This window comes from Stylophora pistillata, chromosome 2 (genome assembly GCF_964205215.1).
Source record: "Stylophora pistillata chromosome 2, jaStyPist1.2, whole genome shotgun sequence".
Classification (NCBI taxonomy): domain Eukaryota; kingdom Metazoa; phylum Cnidaria; class Anthozoa; order Scleractinia; family Pocilloporidae; genus Stylophora; species Stylophora pistillata.
This window is the reverse complement of record NC_142520.1, coordinates 28,732,187-28,749,314: the sequence shown is the minus strand read 5'-3', so window position 1 is coordinate 28,749,314 and position 17,128 is coordinate 28,732,187. Positions and strand designations below refer to the sequence as shown.

The following is a 17,128-nucleotide window of genomic DNA, read 5'->3' as shown; positions in this document are numbered from 1 at the left end:
ACGGTACAGTACTTAGCCAAATCAATGAGGGTCTGTATCCTAATAGCTCCATCAAGATGAACATGAAGCTCCACCTGAAAATAAAACATACAAAAACAATAAATAGAAGTCCTGTATCATATCATTGCTGATTGTTTGATCTTGATTGGTTGGACTGATTATTACTCACATAGTAAATTCCAAAAGGAAATCAATTTTGATTCAAATTACTGCAAGGTTTGAGGAATAGAGATTTGATCAAGTCATTGGGAGTTGAATGCACTTCATAAGTAAAAGCATGTCGGTAGTTTGCCATTAAAATATAAATGGAACTCCAAAGTTTCCAACAGTGTAAACAGTTGCTGATCTTAACATAATGGGTCATTAAACAGATTAAACTTGACATGTACGATGCAACTCTCCACCATACTTACTGATTCAGTTTAAGTTTAGTGCAAGGATAATGCGTTGTTTCAGTATTGTGTAACTCGACACACGAAACAACACCTCCAGTCCCGCCCAACTTTCTTTAAACGAGGCCCAAATATGGACACAAATATGGCTAACGACTCAGTGATAAATTTTGCCAAATTACTAGCAATTTCTTTGTAATAATGACTTACTTAAAAACTATGTTTGAGCATCACGAGAGGGCAGGATCTTACAGACGCTTTTTACTTAACCTTGACGTGAAATCCAAATAGTAAGATAGTATCATCGATCGCATTGGATTAAATTAATGATCAAGATCTTGAGCACTAATTTAATCCACGTTGTAACGTGGAGTTTGAAAAATGAAAGTAAACATAACGATTAACTCGAAGCAAATTCTGACTTTCATTTGATGAAATGTACGCTTCAAGGTTAAGTCAAAGCAAAGAGATCGGACAACAAAAAAGCAATGATTTAGGAAAGAGAGTTACCCGTCACAACACGTGTAACGTGTTAATACTTATTTATAGCCCGGCAATGTAGCGTTAAACATTTGCACAGAGTAAACTCATGTCTATAGGGTAAACTTAGCAGTGAAATCAAAAATAAGAAACGCTCTTTTGGCGCTCTAAAAGAGCCTACGGTTTGTTTTTTGAATAAAGAATTCAAACAACAGGGTCAGCGTACAGTTAGAGCCGGCAAAGAACGCCATGCTGAGTGGAAGTGAGAAAATTACAAGATGTAGACCGCTACCACAACAGCACTACAAAATATATTTGGTTGCTATGGAGAAATCAGCTAATGTGGTTGGTTTTTTTCAGTCAAGCCTTAAATAACTTCACCCTCACCGACTTACTTTTCACTCTGGCTGTTTAAGAGCCATCTCTGTTCAACTTCCCGGTTTTTCAACATGAACGTCTCTGCGTGTACTTCGTGACGACTGCGTGACTTTTGCGCAACTTGCCTGGTCCCGAGGAGGGGTAGGCTCATCGCTCCTTGCTAAGTGGGGGAAGGGTAGGAAAGGATCCTACAGCCATGGAAGCAAGACTTGATCAAAAGTTTAATGCCAGTATTGCAGTGGCTAACATGGTAAAGATGATGTCTTTTGAGCTCGGTAATCTATGAAAGAAAGTTGTTTTAGTCTGCCAAAGAAAATTCTGGATCCCTGTGAAAAATCGAACCTTAAATAGACCTTTTAATGCTATTGGGGAGCGTTACAAGTTAGGACGGCAAAGCCAGTAAAGACATCGATCAAAATATGAATTTATATTTGTATCTTAAGCTAGAATTTTTTGAATGAGTGGATGTGTTTACCCAGAGTTAGTCTCATCCACTAACTCTGGTTTCCCGTCCCTTTCCACGCCACGCATCAAATGAAGCAAAATTCATTTGAGAAGCGTTGAGTGCCAGGTAGAAATTTGAATAATTTGCAGTCATTTCCGCTCTCGAACTACGCAAATATTTCACGTGGTTGTTTTTGCAGAGGACAGCTAAGAAATGTGGAAAGTTTTAAAACGCACGCGTTGTGCTATAGTTCGGCGCATATCAGATCTTTTGTTTTGACGTGTCCTCGTTTCCGTCACTGTCGTGGTTTGCAAGGGGCAGGTGCCCTGCACAGTGCACGCTGCTAAGATAAGCAAAGTTAGCCGAGGCCGACATTCATGCTCGTGACAAAACGAAAAACGGCATCCTACTTTTATTCACTACCGATGTCAACATTTACAATCGTCCTTGTTCTTTTCATGTTCTCATTTGACGATCAAATGGGGATATAGATATTTTTAATTTTGATAACCCAAGCTCGTGACCAGACGAAAAAGAACACCCTTTATCTTTCTTACAGTGACGTTTGTTGATATTTAAGACACCTATTTAAAGTTTAAATTTACTTCTATTTAACTTATATATATATATTTTTTTATTTTGGATATAATTCATGATGTAATTCTTTTTCTAACTCTGAATTAAGCAATTCCACCAGTCTCCTTATTTATTTGTTGAATGATTCACAAGACTAGATAAATTTTACTCTGAATGTGTAAATAACTAGTATATTTACCTTTAAATTTCTTTGGGTTAAGTGACTAGTATATTTAGTATATAAGTAGTGTCCCCAATTAGTTTTTACACTTGTAAAGCTAAATACATTGACACTTGAATAAAGTTTTCTTTATCTTCCTTCTTTACTGAAACCAAGTGGCCTATAGTCAGAAGCACTTGTGGAAAATATATATTGGTGTAAAAAAAGCAAAACTTAAAATTTATTAATTTTCGTGGCGGTTAAGGACGGCACTATAGTATTACTTCCTTAAAATTATAAGATGACTTTCGTTAAGAAAGCACTATAAATGAAAAGCTTAGCTGACAATTTTCCTCAAAATATGGGAAGAAAATTGAGTCCGTAAACGCATTCTTATATCAAGCGATATTGCTAGATATCATAATATATTATTTACCTACGGTGAAATATAGTGATAAAATCAATTCTCTCACCCAGTCTTTTTCATCAAAAGAGTCTCGTGTAATGCGAGTTTGGGAGTTTTGAAAATTAATTCAAGCATGTATTCCACGTTCCTCTTTCGGCTCTGTTTGCTCTTGTAGTGAAACAGAAATGTTCGCCATTGTATTCCAGTCTCTGTAACTCATAGAAGGAGAGGTTACAACATGAGGGATAAATTTTTGGATCCGATCTATCAATGGATGGGCGATATCCGTATCTTCGATCAGCCCAAACTTTTCCCTTTGGTAATACAAGGGTGTCCCTCGCAACAGCATCAGAGGAAAAGCGACGAGCGAGCCATCCGTCGTCTCTTGAAGCTTCAGTATAGTCTGCTGAAAACTCTCGACGGTTTGCAGGGGCAAGCCAAAGATGAGGCTGACTTCGTGCTTAATTCTACGTTGATGAACAAGAGCCAACTTTTCTAAAACTTTCTCAGCTAACTTGTAAGTGTTGGCATTACGCACTCGCTCAATATGCAACAGTTCTTAGGGGTCGAGCGTTTGAACACCAAACTCTAGAACCACTTCAGCTCCTGTGGTATTGCCAAGCGACTCAACCTGATCTAAAAATGTCTTCGTGACTCTTTCAGGCCTACACTGGAGGCTGATTTTTCCAGAAAATCTGGCGCATTCTAGAAAGTCAAGTACCATGTTCCCGTTCAGCGTGTTAAAGGTGGGATCAAGCACAGCGAGATCCCGGACATTATTGTCGACGAACCATTCGATTTCCGACAGAATTCGATCCCTTTGCGAGTGCTGGATTTTAGTTCAGCTCTTATTAGCCGACGAAGAAGGCGATGGATCTCTGTGCTGGCAGAATGAGCAGCTGTAAGGACAGCCACGGGTCGTTTCCCAGCGCATGAACTGCTGAGGCTCCAGCGTTCCGTCGAGGAAAGGCGACGAAAGCTCGGATAATTTGGTGGACGTGTGCAAGCCCTTGTCTGGAGTATTTGTTAAGTGGACCCCTAAGATATTTTCCTTCCCTTGGGCTAGTTCTAGCACAGCTTGTTCCGCATATCCCCGTATGAATACGTCTCCTTCCGGGTAGTACTTCTCTAGCTGCCCTTTTCCGACGTAAGACACTTGAGGACCTGCAATAACAATCCCACCAGGGTAGTCATAATATTTCAGCTCGTTTACAATCGTTTTGAGGAAAGGCTCGTTCCAAACAAAGCCTCCAAACATGAGATCATATTTCGAATCATTGTAGTGGCTCCAAATCGTGTCAACGATATTTCTTGCCAACGGATACACTTGTAGTTCTTGAGCGATATTGTAGGTGTGTGCATTGTACTCGATTTTGTTGTGGTTCAAATGGCTGATTATACTCGCCACACCAAGCGACAATCGCGGATCCTTAGGCCTAATATGATCGAGACTTATCAGTATTGGAATTCTAGATCGTAGCATTTGCTTTCCTGGGCTCCTGGTTCAATGCATTCATTGAAACGAACTACGATTTAAACCAACGACTCTAACGATTTTGTTTTTCCATGGCGTCATTTGATTTCATTACTCGGAAAAAGCGGAAGTAACGCGCGCGAGCTCCTCGAAGGCGTAATAGCTGCCACAGGCAGACCAATATCATTGAAAGGCTGTGAGTGGAAGCCGAGAGCATTGTTGACAACTCGTTACGTCCACAGGCCAGTACTAAATGATGACAGCAATTCCGGGTAATGATTAGATTCACAAGGGAAAAGGACCATTCCTATGCCCACTTAAGACTTTCCATTTTATTCCCGAAAAACTTGATGGCCGCCGCTCAAAAAGTAGACTTTGATAAAAGGAAACCGAAAGCATGAATGCAGGCCCCTTAACTAATCACTGCCACACATTACATCATCGGCAGCTACTCAGGGAAATTATATTGAAACCCCAATGTCAAAACCGGAAAATGGACGATTTTAGGCACGAAAACTGAAAAGATCTAATGTAAAAAATATGGCCAAATTCCCCGCGAAACCTGACCCAATCGGCCATTTTCGATATACTTAAATTGAAACTTGGCTCCAAGGCTTGGAGAAATAAAACAAAAGAAATCACATCGAGCATTAGGCATAAATAATTCATATCTTTTTTGATTCTCCTAAGACCTAATGCTTTTCCTTTGTTGTTTACGTTTTTCTATTCTTTATACTCGTATTTGTAATAACTTGCAATTATTTGTTCCTTTATTAGCGACCGCGATCGACCGTAATGTAGTAAAGTTAAAAGTGCTCGTTGAAACCGGACTTGTTGGCATCTACAATCTTAATATACCTATAATAGCCTATTCCTTCTCGTTTCAGTGTTTTCTTAACGACGAAACCATTGCCTGTTTGAAGCTAACTTTCAAAGGGCCATTACGCATAGGGATTCAATAATAACTGCCAGTATGACGATGCGCACGAGTTTAACCTTCTTGGGTTCGTCAATTCTTGGGAGCTTGTTGCTTTCGGACATTTGCGACAGGGTGTAGCCTTGCCTCCCCTGCCCGCCCCCCCCTCCCCGCCCCCCCTCCTTACTCCTTCGAGAGTAGAGGAGGGTCGGCTATAGTTTACCTGGTGAATAGTGAGTTGTGTAACTTTTACTGCGGGATGAACAGTCATTCACAGCTTTATTTCCTATTTCAAAAGTGACTTGTCGTAGCGATAATTTGGTTGAAATTTCTGATATGAATTTTGATAACCCAATGTTTTGGAGATTTTTGTATTCCTAGGTCCAAGTTCAAAGTTTTGTGCAAAGTTTTTACGTTTCTATGGTAGCGGTGATGTTGGGTTATATCGTGCAAGAACATGCAAATTTGAACTTATGCCGGAATATATGCAAGGTTCACCAGCCGCCGATAAGAACGTCATTTGCATTTCACAATACAAGCAACTTGGTAAATAGTTAGAATAGCATCATAGCTAGGCTGTAAAATGTTAGTGTAGCGAAAAGGATTCGGTGGAACAACACGGGGAATTATGGTCTTGAGGTTAACGATTCGTGCTTGGAGCTGGTACATGCGATGTTTGGAAATTCATCCGTGGAAAACACAGCTTATATCGACAGATAGACTTTGACCCTTGAATCACTGATCGTATGCAACAGCTTGAATTTTAAGGAAAATTTTAAAACACCTGGGTAGAATTTATGGTGTTTCAGCCACTTGGTCGTCGAAAGCGCTTATCGATCTTTGGGCCCTCTTTCCCAACCAATGTTTGGCAATTTAGCTGGGATTACGTACGTTTTATCGAACGCAAGGTAATTAAATATTTGTCTTGACATCACAATAATTCGTCGAGTCGCATGTATTTTTCAAACCATGGGCATTTATTTTTCTAATTTCTCATACATTTACCACTGTTCTACTTTAAGGTTTCTCTAAATCTACCCAGTTAAGCTTTTTCATTATCCCGGAATTTTTAGCTTGCTTCGAAATTTGTTGTGGTACGAGAACGTCGTCGCTATGAAAAATTTGTTTTTCATTCGTAAAACGGAACCTAGCTTATCATGATTTAATTCGGTCAATAATCGCGCTCATAGTCCCCTTTGCGAAGTTCATACGAAGTCCATGATTTTGGATACAAAGTTATCTTTATCAAGAGAATATAAACTGTACATCTATGAGACAGACGATAACCTAAACAAGGATCCGTTTCAGATCCTTACAATATGTGAAATGTTATCGATCAACTCGACTCAGCTAAGGTCATTTTCCGGTTTACTCTATTAAGCCATCCTTTAGTCTTCATCAATAGTATTTAGAAATGTTACCTGGCCTCTTTGAACATCAGAGTGGATGGGACACCAAAAAATATAGAATATTTTCCAATGTTCGAGAACTGTCCTACAAAAATCGGTCAAATTTGCTTTAATTTCGTAATCTGCGTGAGGTAACGAGCGAGCCCTTTGAGCGGCGTCGAGAAAACTCTCAAGGAGAAATGGTTGCTAAAGGAAGAACATCTGCTCGTTATTTTTAGCCTTCCCTCGTTTCAAAAACTTGCTCTGATGATTGCCTCGACAGTAAATGCTCCCGCCGACACGCCCTAAAACCGCCAAAGTCAGAGATCCATCACCTTTCCTTCTATTGCGTTTCGCAACTCCAAACTGGCGCATTTTTTTAATCTGAATCCTCAGTGGATAATTTATATATGGAGACATAAATTATAGCCTGGTGTAACATAGGCGATTGTACTTCACTCCTCTTTCCAATTTTTTTTTTTTGACTTGCATAATTTATTTTCTCGGATCATGTACTTCACTCACATGTCTAACTCAGTCTGTCTGAAGTAGTTGAATAATTTGGATATATCAACAAAGTTGAAGTGGTAAAATTGGCCACCGTAACTATTCCAAAAGCTGACGTTTCGAGCGTTAGCCCTTCGTCGGAGCAAAGTAGTTGACCTGTCGGACTGAAGTAGCCTGAAGTAGTTGACCTGTCGGACTTGCCTCGCTTACCTGGCTTCCTTGCCTCCTGGCAAGCGGTAGTTATACGTGGTATGTGCAAGATTCCGCACGGCGAATATATTCGATCGGCCGGACAGACGGAAGATCTGGGATGAGTGACAAAGCGAAGGGGAGGGGGGAGGGGGAGAAAGCTAGAAACACCTCTCCCCTCCTCTTCGCTTTGTCACACGTCCCAAATCTTACACCCGTCCAATGTGGCGAAGGAACATATTCGCCTCGCTGAATCTTGCGCATACCAACTACCGCCTGCAAGCAGCTACTGGCTTACTTGACTTAACATAACTGCCCATTCACTGAAGGAAACCTGATACAACGGCTACAGACAGAGGCATTTAGCGACGTTTTCTTGTATGTTCTTTGAATTGAGTTAATCCGGAACTGAGAGGTATCACAAGAGAGGTGTTACTTTGGTTGTGGCTCTATCAGGCCGCAGATTTTTTTTCCTTTTTTTCCTTTTGTTGCATTTTCGTTCACAAAAGAACTCAGAAAACTATTACGCTGAATAGTATTTTGATAATTTTCAGTTTTCAGTGTCTCAAAAAAGTCTGACGTTAATTTATATTTTTGACAACGTTATTCTACTTTACTTAAAAACTATACATACATACATAGACGAGTACGCTTAATCACCCATGCTTGCCCCAGACCCCCAATGCAAAATAAGTGGTTGATTTAAAAAAGTCTCAAAAAATAGCCAGAAGGTGACGAAGAAGGGGAATAAAGAAAAGGTGACGCAAAAGAGGCTGGTAACGAAAATAACTTGGTGCTCACATTTAATTAGCTTGTTTTGTTTCCAGGAGCCCTCCTTGGAGCTGGAGACTTCATCGCACAGCAATACGTAGAGAAAGTCCATTGCGAGAGCATGATTTTGTGCGTACAGCCCGAATGGCAGCTGTCGGAACTGTAGTGATCGGCCCGATATTCCACGTATGGTACGCACAACTTGACAAAAGATTTGCTCGCAAAAGCCCCGGAAATGCCATTCGGAAAATGACAGTGGATCAAAGCATCTTGGCGCCTGTGTTTCTTGTTTTATTTTACGGCGCTGTCGGAATTGTTGAACGTCGTACCATCACAGAGATTAGAGACAAAATCTGCGAGGAATTCTATCCCAACATGGTTGTGAACTACCAAATCTGGCCAGCTGTTCAGTTCTGTAACTTTTATTTTTTTCCCGCGCATTTTCGAGAGCTGGTTGTAAATGTTGCGTCACTGTTTTGGAATACATATCTGGCATGGACTTCACACAAGGAGTTGGAACATTCCACGAAATAGTGTTATCTGTCCGAGAAGTTTTCTTTTGGAGGGGAAGAGGGGGGTGGTGGGGGACGGTAGGGGGTGGTGGGGGGCGATGGAGAAGCGACCAGATGAAGATGTTGAGAGTCATGCATTTTGGCTCCGAAAAAAACGCTGATAGTTTCGATCAATTGCATTTGTGTGGTGACAAGAGGTTGCTTTTACACTATTTTGGTGGTCGAGGCGGACCCTCAATTCAAATGATCTCTTTGAGGTTTAAATCGATCCAAGTTTCATATAATTCAGGGATCATTTAAGGGCCGCTATTCAAAACTTTCAATTAAGATGTTCTATTCTTTCTTCCAAAATTCCCCTTCGATCAATTTCTTACGTGCCTCACCGATGAATTCTGAGTTGTATCAGTCCCTCAATGAGTGTCAGGCAACACTTACATCTGTCTGGGGTCGTTAGGGAAACTTCTTCCATTAGCTGGGAGACGTCAAACCTTTATAGAGGCATTTTCACCTTCAATATTTTCTAGGAAAGGCGCAGCTAATTCATGTATCTTTTCTTATTGCTTATTTATAGTGACTGTCACTATTTATTGTTATTTTCTGCAAGCTTGCAAATAGTTCGACAGCGTAATTTTAAGGAATTCTAGTTTTCACGTAATTTTTAACTCTTTCCATAAACAGTAACATGTTGTGGATTTTAAGTAAACGAATATGGTTGAAACTGTAGGTAAACAGTCAAAAAGAAACACGATTGACGTGCGGTCGCCTTTCTATAGTAATTGCTCTAAAATGCAAACGAGAAAAAAATTTGCTTCCAAATCACGTAATCTTGATATTTAAGAGTTACGAACATATATATCATGTCATATTCACCACAATGACGACTAACTGTACATCGATCGTACGCAGTGAATTTGGAATTCACTTTTTCTTACAAGGGTGTGAGTCCGGCATCAGTTGGGCAGTAATGCAAGTATTTATTTGCCTCTAATAAGCAGTTGACAGTTGAGACAGTCCCAGATCGCTTGAGTAACTTAGCTATACTCTAGAATAAATGTGACAATTGCGATGTCAGAGCTTTTGACAATAAAAAACGCTGCTCTTACCACATTGCAAGAATTACACAGAAGACTACCTTAGTAGCTTGTGCTGCATGTGCACTTGAGTGTTTGGACAAAAGTCACCCTGAAGTTACCAAGTTCCCGACCATTCAATGTAGTCCCGAATTTTCTGTCTTACAACGGGTTTTCATCAAATTGCAAGGCTTTGAGGGTCAGGTGACAAATTTTTCCAAGATCTAAGGCTGCCAAAATATTTGCATCGAGAAAGAGTTTTATAATGTAATAATATTTCAAAGTGTGCGATCGCCCGTGTGATTGTAGTCCTGAGTTAGACTGTTGGTGGTGGTGATTGAAGTTTCGACAATCTGTGCGGAAGTCATCATGAGAGTCAAGTGAATACTTATTGTCAGTAAAATATTCTTACTCCAGTTCGGTCATGATTGCCGGGTCTGTTTTGATCCGTCGGCACTAACTACTTTCAACGACTTATTCTGGAAAGCTGGTTTACCAAATTAGCACAGACTGCCCTCAACAGCATTTTAACATTATTATTATACATTGTAGTCACCATCTGTCTTCTCATTGGCTAAACGCCCACAGTTTTAATTCTGGGAAAGAGCGCAACCTACAGATTATTCACTAATCTGTACCCACAGATTAGTGAATAATCTGTAGGTTGCGTGCGCGATGCATCATTTCCGGTGGAGCAATGTCAAGTTCATGGATAGCGAAGTAAGAATGGCTTCTCGATTCGCTTCATCGACCCAACGAGAAATTAAGAAATTACTTGAAGATAAAGATTTGGAAAATACCTAAAGATCGACAAAGGTGGCGAAGGAACATTTTTACGAATACCTTAAAGAGAAAAATATCCAGGAGCCACACGACAGAAAGGAATTAGCTCAAATGAAAATTTGTTTACCACACAGTTGTACATTTTTAAGTTTTCGAAAATAAACTGTGTTCGCTGCGATAATGCGTTTGGCGCTATTTCCTTTAAAACAATGTATAATAAAACAATTATTCGATTCGGTTTTTGTGATATCCGGAATAATGAAGGTCTCGGTCAGTGTTTTCAGCCTCAGTCTTCGGCTTCGGCTGATAACGCTTACCTCGACCTTGATTACTCCGGATATCACAAAAACCGAATCCAATGATTGTTTACAAACGAACCGGACAGAATGACCTAACGTTACTTACGCCATTTGAGTGTTACAGCCAATAGCCTCACAGCAAAACTGACCAATCATTTTACACCAACTGGACTAACAACATTCTATTGACAACAACTATTCACTTGAGTCTGATGATGACTTCCACACAGGTTGTCAAACGTCAGTCGCCACAACCAAAACAGTCCCTCTCAGGACTACACTCACCCGGTCAATCGCACTACACTTTCACATGTTACCCACGGGTTCAAACCACTTACTGTAAAATAATATTGTTTTGGGATCATACAGGTTATAGTTTGATAATATAACGCGTCAAAAGCGATCTCAATGAACATCTTGTTCCTCAATGGCGACTATGATGTACTCCTTTAACGATAACTTAGTAAAGTATAAAGGATTTGCGCAACCTTCAGGCCTTGAACTTGACGTATTTTTCGCAGCACCTGTGTACGCTCAAATTCATACCCTAAAACTCTCCTGGTGCCATATTATAAAGAGTACTTGGTGTTTAGGAGATTAATCTTTCCTCCCTTACATGTTTTAAAACAATTCACGACGTCCTCAATAACTCAAACGAGAGAAGGAGAAAATAACAAGCTGTTTCAAGCTCGTAACGAGTGAGAGACAAGGAAAGTATTTGAGTTCCCCCTCGAAAAATCGAATCTTGTTCCTTTCAAATTCGCAGCGGGTGCTGTTAGTTCTGATCAGCTTGCAACAGCATCCCTCTGAAAAATCACAAAGCTTGAGCTTCGAATCCTTCATTGTTCGGGATTTTCTCTACACAAGGTGTTGCCGGGCTGAGGTTAATCATGAAATCTATAACAAAAACCATCTGTAAGTGAGTTTGTATTTCCACACGATAACAAAGTAACTCAAAGAGATTACAACAACTTGCCAACTTAATCGTTGTACCTAACTCGCTACAAAAACTGGCCCTAAACGGAGAACTTGGTGAAAGAAAAATCCAACTCAAACTAAAAAGAATAAAGACCTAAAAATCTACTATAAACACTGAAAAATATATTGGTAACATACTGCAAAGTTCAGTTTGCCTAGGAACTACTTCGGTGCTGTAAGTAAGCAAGAAGGAAAATTACAACCACAAAATGAATTAAACTTTTCAATGAAAATGAACTAACTGTAAGACTCATACTGAAAAAAACCACCAACACGACCTAATAGCGGAATAAGCTGCTTCGCTCTACAAATACCCATAGCCCCGAGAAAAATTCAATCGGAAGTCTATTCTGCAACACACCGTGGTACATTTCGTATTATACATTAAGAAAAGTTTTTGATACCAAATTTTAAAACTGAGCAATTTCGCCCTAAAGGCCTAACAAAACAACTTTTTTTCACTAAGAGCCAAGCTATAGTGCCTAAGACACTCAAGAAGTTCTCGTCGCCGGAGAGGTTGGATACAAATCGTTGCCAAAAAGTCGTCAGCAAGGATCTCGTCTTTCCTGCAAACAGGTAAAAGTATCAGAAACGTAAATTCAAAGCATTAATTTTGACATAGGTTTAAATGCAATCCTAAAGCATTAAACTTGTTTCGCACACCAATGTTTGTAGAAGTATCAGAGATCCTTGGGGTCGGCGCCGAACAAGCCAATTTTCCATTGACTCATTTTGATATACATTGAACACAAACTGAAATTCATCTCGTGTCATTACGTTATCACTGAACAACCTTGGAGACGTTCTGGTTAAAGTCTTCCATTAAACTTGGATATCATTTCGCGGCTCATTTCAAATTATACGTTGTGATTCCGTAACTAAAAACATATCATCTTTGAAGACATAAGAGCCATTCCAGTTACCTGCTCTCTCACTAAAACTGACTGGCATAAACATATACCGTGGCAAGATAACTTACTAAAAGATTCAAACGTGGGTGACTTTCCACTTGAAAGTGAACGTGGAATAAATTTTCTTTTTTTAAAAATCATCTCTTGGTTGAAGTCTACACCTACCTTCATACAAACATGCTCTGGGCTTACTTTAAAATACATCATTAATTAATATTGACCTACTTACATTCGACAATATCCAAGACTGTTATCGTTAATTTAATTCAAGTCTGATGTCGTCCCCAATGAGTACGAAGGGTGCCCAGTACTTCACCTCGCTGAACTTTCCAGACTCTTTCATGCTCTTCATAGCTTGGTTAAGAGCTTCACTGGCCAGCTTCCCAGTGACCAGTTCTTCATAGAAATATTTCATAAACTTAAGAGTAGCCTCGTCATCAATCGCCCACAACGACACAAGAACAGAGCAAGCACCTGCACCTAAAAACGCTCTTGCAATTCCAACCACTCCCTCGGCCTTAATCTCTCCACTAGCACTGTGACAACAACTCAGCACAACCAGCCTGGCTCGTATGCGAGTATCCAACACATCCTTCATCGTTAGAAGATAATCCTCCTCTTTAAAGTGCTGTGATGAGCAGGCACTTTGTGGCGCTAAAGCAATTTCGCCTGTTTCCATTCGGCCATGTGCTGCAAAGTGCACCAACGCAACAGAGGGAAGTCGTCTCAATACCTCATCTTTTTTTGCTTCTTCGCCAATAAGAGGATCAGCGCCAAGGATTCTCCCGATCATCGCTACTTCTTTTCTTGCACATGGCAGTTGATGGAGCTTCTTCCCCTTGAGAAGAACCTCCTCCAGACATGGATCACCCACGAGTAAAGCACCCTTGTTACTGTGGAAGTCGTCTGGGTAATCGTTAATCAACCTCAGAGTAGTCAGAGATGGAATCGTTCGAACTCGAAAAGAGTCACAGAGATAGTTTGACTCAGAATTCATTAATGCTGCAAAAGGGACTAACCACAACGAGCTCTCAGGAACAAAGATAACTTGATTGCCATTGATGAGATCAGCAATCGGCTCAATGATAACGTCATACAACCTCCGTAAAGCTGTGTTCGGTGAGCATTCAGGAAAGATATCAGCATGACCTGACCTTTTCTTCATCGATTCCTCATTGCAGGGCTCATCGAGAGAACGATTTTCGCATTTAATAACACCTCTTTTATACTCTCTTGACACTGTGTTTACTAAGCTTTCAATAAAAGTATTGGCGTCTTTGAAGAGGTCATAGTTACTTATCTCAATACTTCTCAATTGCATATCTTGAGTGCTGTTAACAAACCAATAGTATATCTTGCGTTCCGTATCATCTACCGCCATAAAAACTGTATTTGATGGAGCACCGCCTGCAAGAACATCGAAATCACAAGTGGGTGGTGTGCGAGGCCGAAGTTGTGCCTCTCCCGCCCCATAATTAAAGCAGATAAGGTCATTGAGCGCCTGTGCACGTCCTTGTTCAGCAAATAGAAGTGCATCCAAAACTTGATTTTGTTTTAAATGAACACGCCACAAAGAATTATATCCGTTCCTTTGCATGTTGCGGTAGCTAATCTTCCAATCATCTTTCAAACGTAAACTAGCTCGGATAGCATCACAGATTACCACACAAGAATGAAAGAGGTTGGCAGCTCTTTCTAGGTCGCCCAACCTCCAATAATTATTGCCAAGATTGTTGTAGCTGTTTCCCTCTCCAGCCTTGTCTCCCACTTCTTTGGCAATTTTTAGATCACGTTCATGATACTGGATGGCTCTTTCGAAATCTCCTAGGCTGTGATAAGCATTGCCGAGATTACCGTAACTCATTCCCTCTCCAGCCTTGTCTCCCACTTCTTTGGCAATTTTTAGATGACGTTCATGATACTGGATGGCTCTTTCGAAATCTCCTAGGCTGTGATAAGCATTGCCGAGATTACAGTAACTCTTTCCCTCTCCAGCCTTGTCTCCAACTTCTTTGGCAATTTTTAGATGACGTTCACGATACTGGATGGCTCTTTCGAGATCTCCTAGGCTGTGATAAGCATTGCCGAGATTACAGTAACTCTTTCCCTCTCCAGCCTTGTCTCCCACTTCTTTGGCAATTTTTAGATGACGTTCATGATACTGGATGGCTCTTTCGAAATCTCCTAGGCGTCGATAAGCATTGCCGAGATTACAGTAACACTTTCCCTCTCCAGCCTTGTCTCCCACTTCTTTGGCAATTTTTAGATGACGTTCATGATACTGGATGGCTCTTTCGAAATCTCCTAGGCTGTGATAAGCAATGCCGAGATTACCGTAACTCATTCCCTCTCCAGCCTTGTCTCCCACTTCTTTGGCAATTTTTAGATGACGTTCATGACACTGGATGGCTCTTTCGAAATCTCCTAGGCTGTGATAGGCATTGCCGAGATTACCGTAACTCTTTCCCTCTCCAGCCTTGTCTCCCACTTCTTTGGCAATTTTTAGACCACGTTCATGATACTGGATTGCTCTTTCGAAATCTCCTAGGCTGTGATAAGCATTGCCGAGATTACCGTAACTCATTCCCTCTCCAGCCTTGTCTCCCACTTCTTTGGCAATTTTTAGATGACGTTCATGATACTGGATTGCTCTTTCGAAATCTCCTAGGCATCGATAAGCATTGCCGAGATTACAGTAACTCTTTCCCTCTCCAGCCTTGTCTCCCACTTCTTTGGCAATTTTTAGATGACGTTCATGATACTGGATGGCTCTTTCGAAATCTCCTAGGCTGTGATAAGCATTGCCGAGATTACAGCAACTCTTTCCCTCTCCAGCCTTGTCTCCAACTTCTTTGGCAATTTTTAGATCACGTTCATGATACTGGATGGCTCTTTCGAAATCTCCTAGGCGTCGATAAGCATTGCCGAGATTACAGTAACTCTTTCCCTCTCCAGCCTTGTCTCCCACTTCTTTGGCAATTTTTAGATCACGTTCATGATACTGGATGGCTCTTTCGAAATCTCGTAGGCTGTGATAAGCATTGCCGAGATTACCGTAACTCTTTCCCTCTACAGCCTTGTCTCCCACTTCTTTGGCAATTTTTAGATGACGTTCATGATACTGGATGGCTCTTTCGAAATCTCCTAGGCTGTGATAAGCATTGCCGAGATTACCGTAACTCATTCCCTCTCCAGCCTTGTCTCCCACTTCTTTGGCAATTTTTAGATCACGTTCATGATACTGGATGGCTCTTTCGAAATCTCCTAGGCTGTGATAAGCATTGCCGAGATTACAGTAACTCATTCCCTCTCCAGCCTTGTCTCCCACTTCTTTGGCAATTTTTAGATCACGTTCATGATACTGGATGGCTCTTTCGAAATCTCCTAGGCTGTGATAAGCATTGCCGAGATTACCGTAACTCATTTCCTCTCCAGCCTTGTCTCCCACTTCTTTGGTAATTTTTAGATGACGTTCATGATACTGGATGGCTCTTTCGAAATCTCCTAGGCGTCGATAAGCATTGCCGAGATTACAGTAACTCTTTCCCTCTCCAGCCTTGTCTCCCACTTCTTTGGCAATTTTTAGATCACGTTCATGATACTGGATGGCTCTTTCGAAATCTCCTAGGCTGTGATAAGCATTGCCGAGATTACCGTAACTCTTTCCCTCTACAGCCTTGTCTCCCACTTCTTTGGCAATTTTTAGATGACGTTCATGATACTGGATGGCTCTTTCGAAATCTCCTAGGCTGTGATAAGCATTGCCGAGATTACCGTAACTCATTCCCTCTCCAGCCTTGTCTCCCACTTCTTTGGCAATTTTTAGATCACGTTCATGATACTGGATGGCTCTTTCGAAATCTCCTAGGCTGTGATAAGCAATGCCGAGATTACAGTAACTCATTCCCTCTCCAGCCTTGTCTCCCACTTCTTTGGCAATTTTTAGATGACGTTCATGATACTGGATGGCTCTTTCGAAATCTCCTAGGCGTCGATAAGCATTGCCGAGATTACAGTAAATCTTTCCCTCTCCAGCCTTGTCTCCCACTTCTTTGGCAATTTTTAGATGACGTTCATGATACTGGATGGCTCTTTCGAAATCTCCTAGGCGTCGATAAGCATTGCCGAGATTACAGTAACTCTTTCCCTCTCCAGCCTTGCCTCCCACTTCTTTGGCAATTTTTAGATGACGTTCATGATACTGGATGGCTCTTTCAAAATCTCCTAGGCTGTGATAAGCATTGCCGAGATTACCGTAACTCATTCCCTCTCCAGCCTTGTCTCCCACTTCTTTGGCAATTTTTAGATCACGTTCATGATACTGGATGGCTCTTTTGAAATCTCCTAGCCTATGATAATCACATCCGAGATTGCAGTAACACTTTCCTTTTAAAGCTTCGTTCCCCACTGCAATAGCATAGAGGAGGTCCCTTTGGACAGCTGTTTGAGGTAGGTATTTGTTGCTTTGTTTATCCTATGGTATGAAGTTGGAA

General features: G+C 40.9%; 2 protein-coding genes and 2 pseudogenes across 16 annotated transcripts in view; 2 read left to right on the top strand and 2 right to left on the bottom strand.

Moving 5' to 3' along the window:
- The window catches only part of LOC111320454 (adenosine deaminase-like), a 14,660-nt pseudogene extending 13,088 nt beyond the window's left edge, over positions 1-1,572 (bottom strand). Inside the window, exons 1-2 of the transcript XR_015997001.1 lie at positions 1,268-1,572; positions 13-74 (exon numbers count right to left, since the gene is read on the bottom strand). The product of XR_015997001.1 is annotated as an adenosine deaminase-like (transcript). The remainder of the gene's footprint in view (positions 1-12; positions 75-1,267) is intronic.
- The window catches only part of LOC148738207 (uncharacterized), a 214,876-nt gene that overhangs the window by 136,530 nt on the left and 61,218 nt on the right, over positions 1-17,128 (top strand). The window lies entirely within an intron of this gene.
- LOC148738214 (mitochondrial inner membrane protein Mpv17-like) lies at positions 5,692-9,696 on the top strand (annotated as a pseudogene).
- LOC148738213 (uncharacterized) overlaps positions 11,659-17,128 on the bottom strand; it is a 29,645-nt gene continuing 24,175 nt past the window's right edge. For all 8 annotated transcript variants that reach the window (XM_088750133.1, XM_088750135.1, XM_088750136.1 and 5 more), the window contains 2 exons: positions 12,865-17,109; positions 11,659-12,290 (listed from right to left, as the gene is read on the bottom strand). In XM_088750133.1, the coding sequence (XP_088606259.1) occupies positions 12,892-17,109 (4,218 nt within the window). In that variant the 3' untranslated portion in view covers positions 11,659-12,290; positions 12,865-12,891. The remainder of the gene's footprint in view (positions 12,291-12,864; positions 17,110-17,128) is intronic.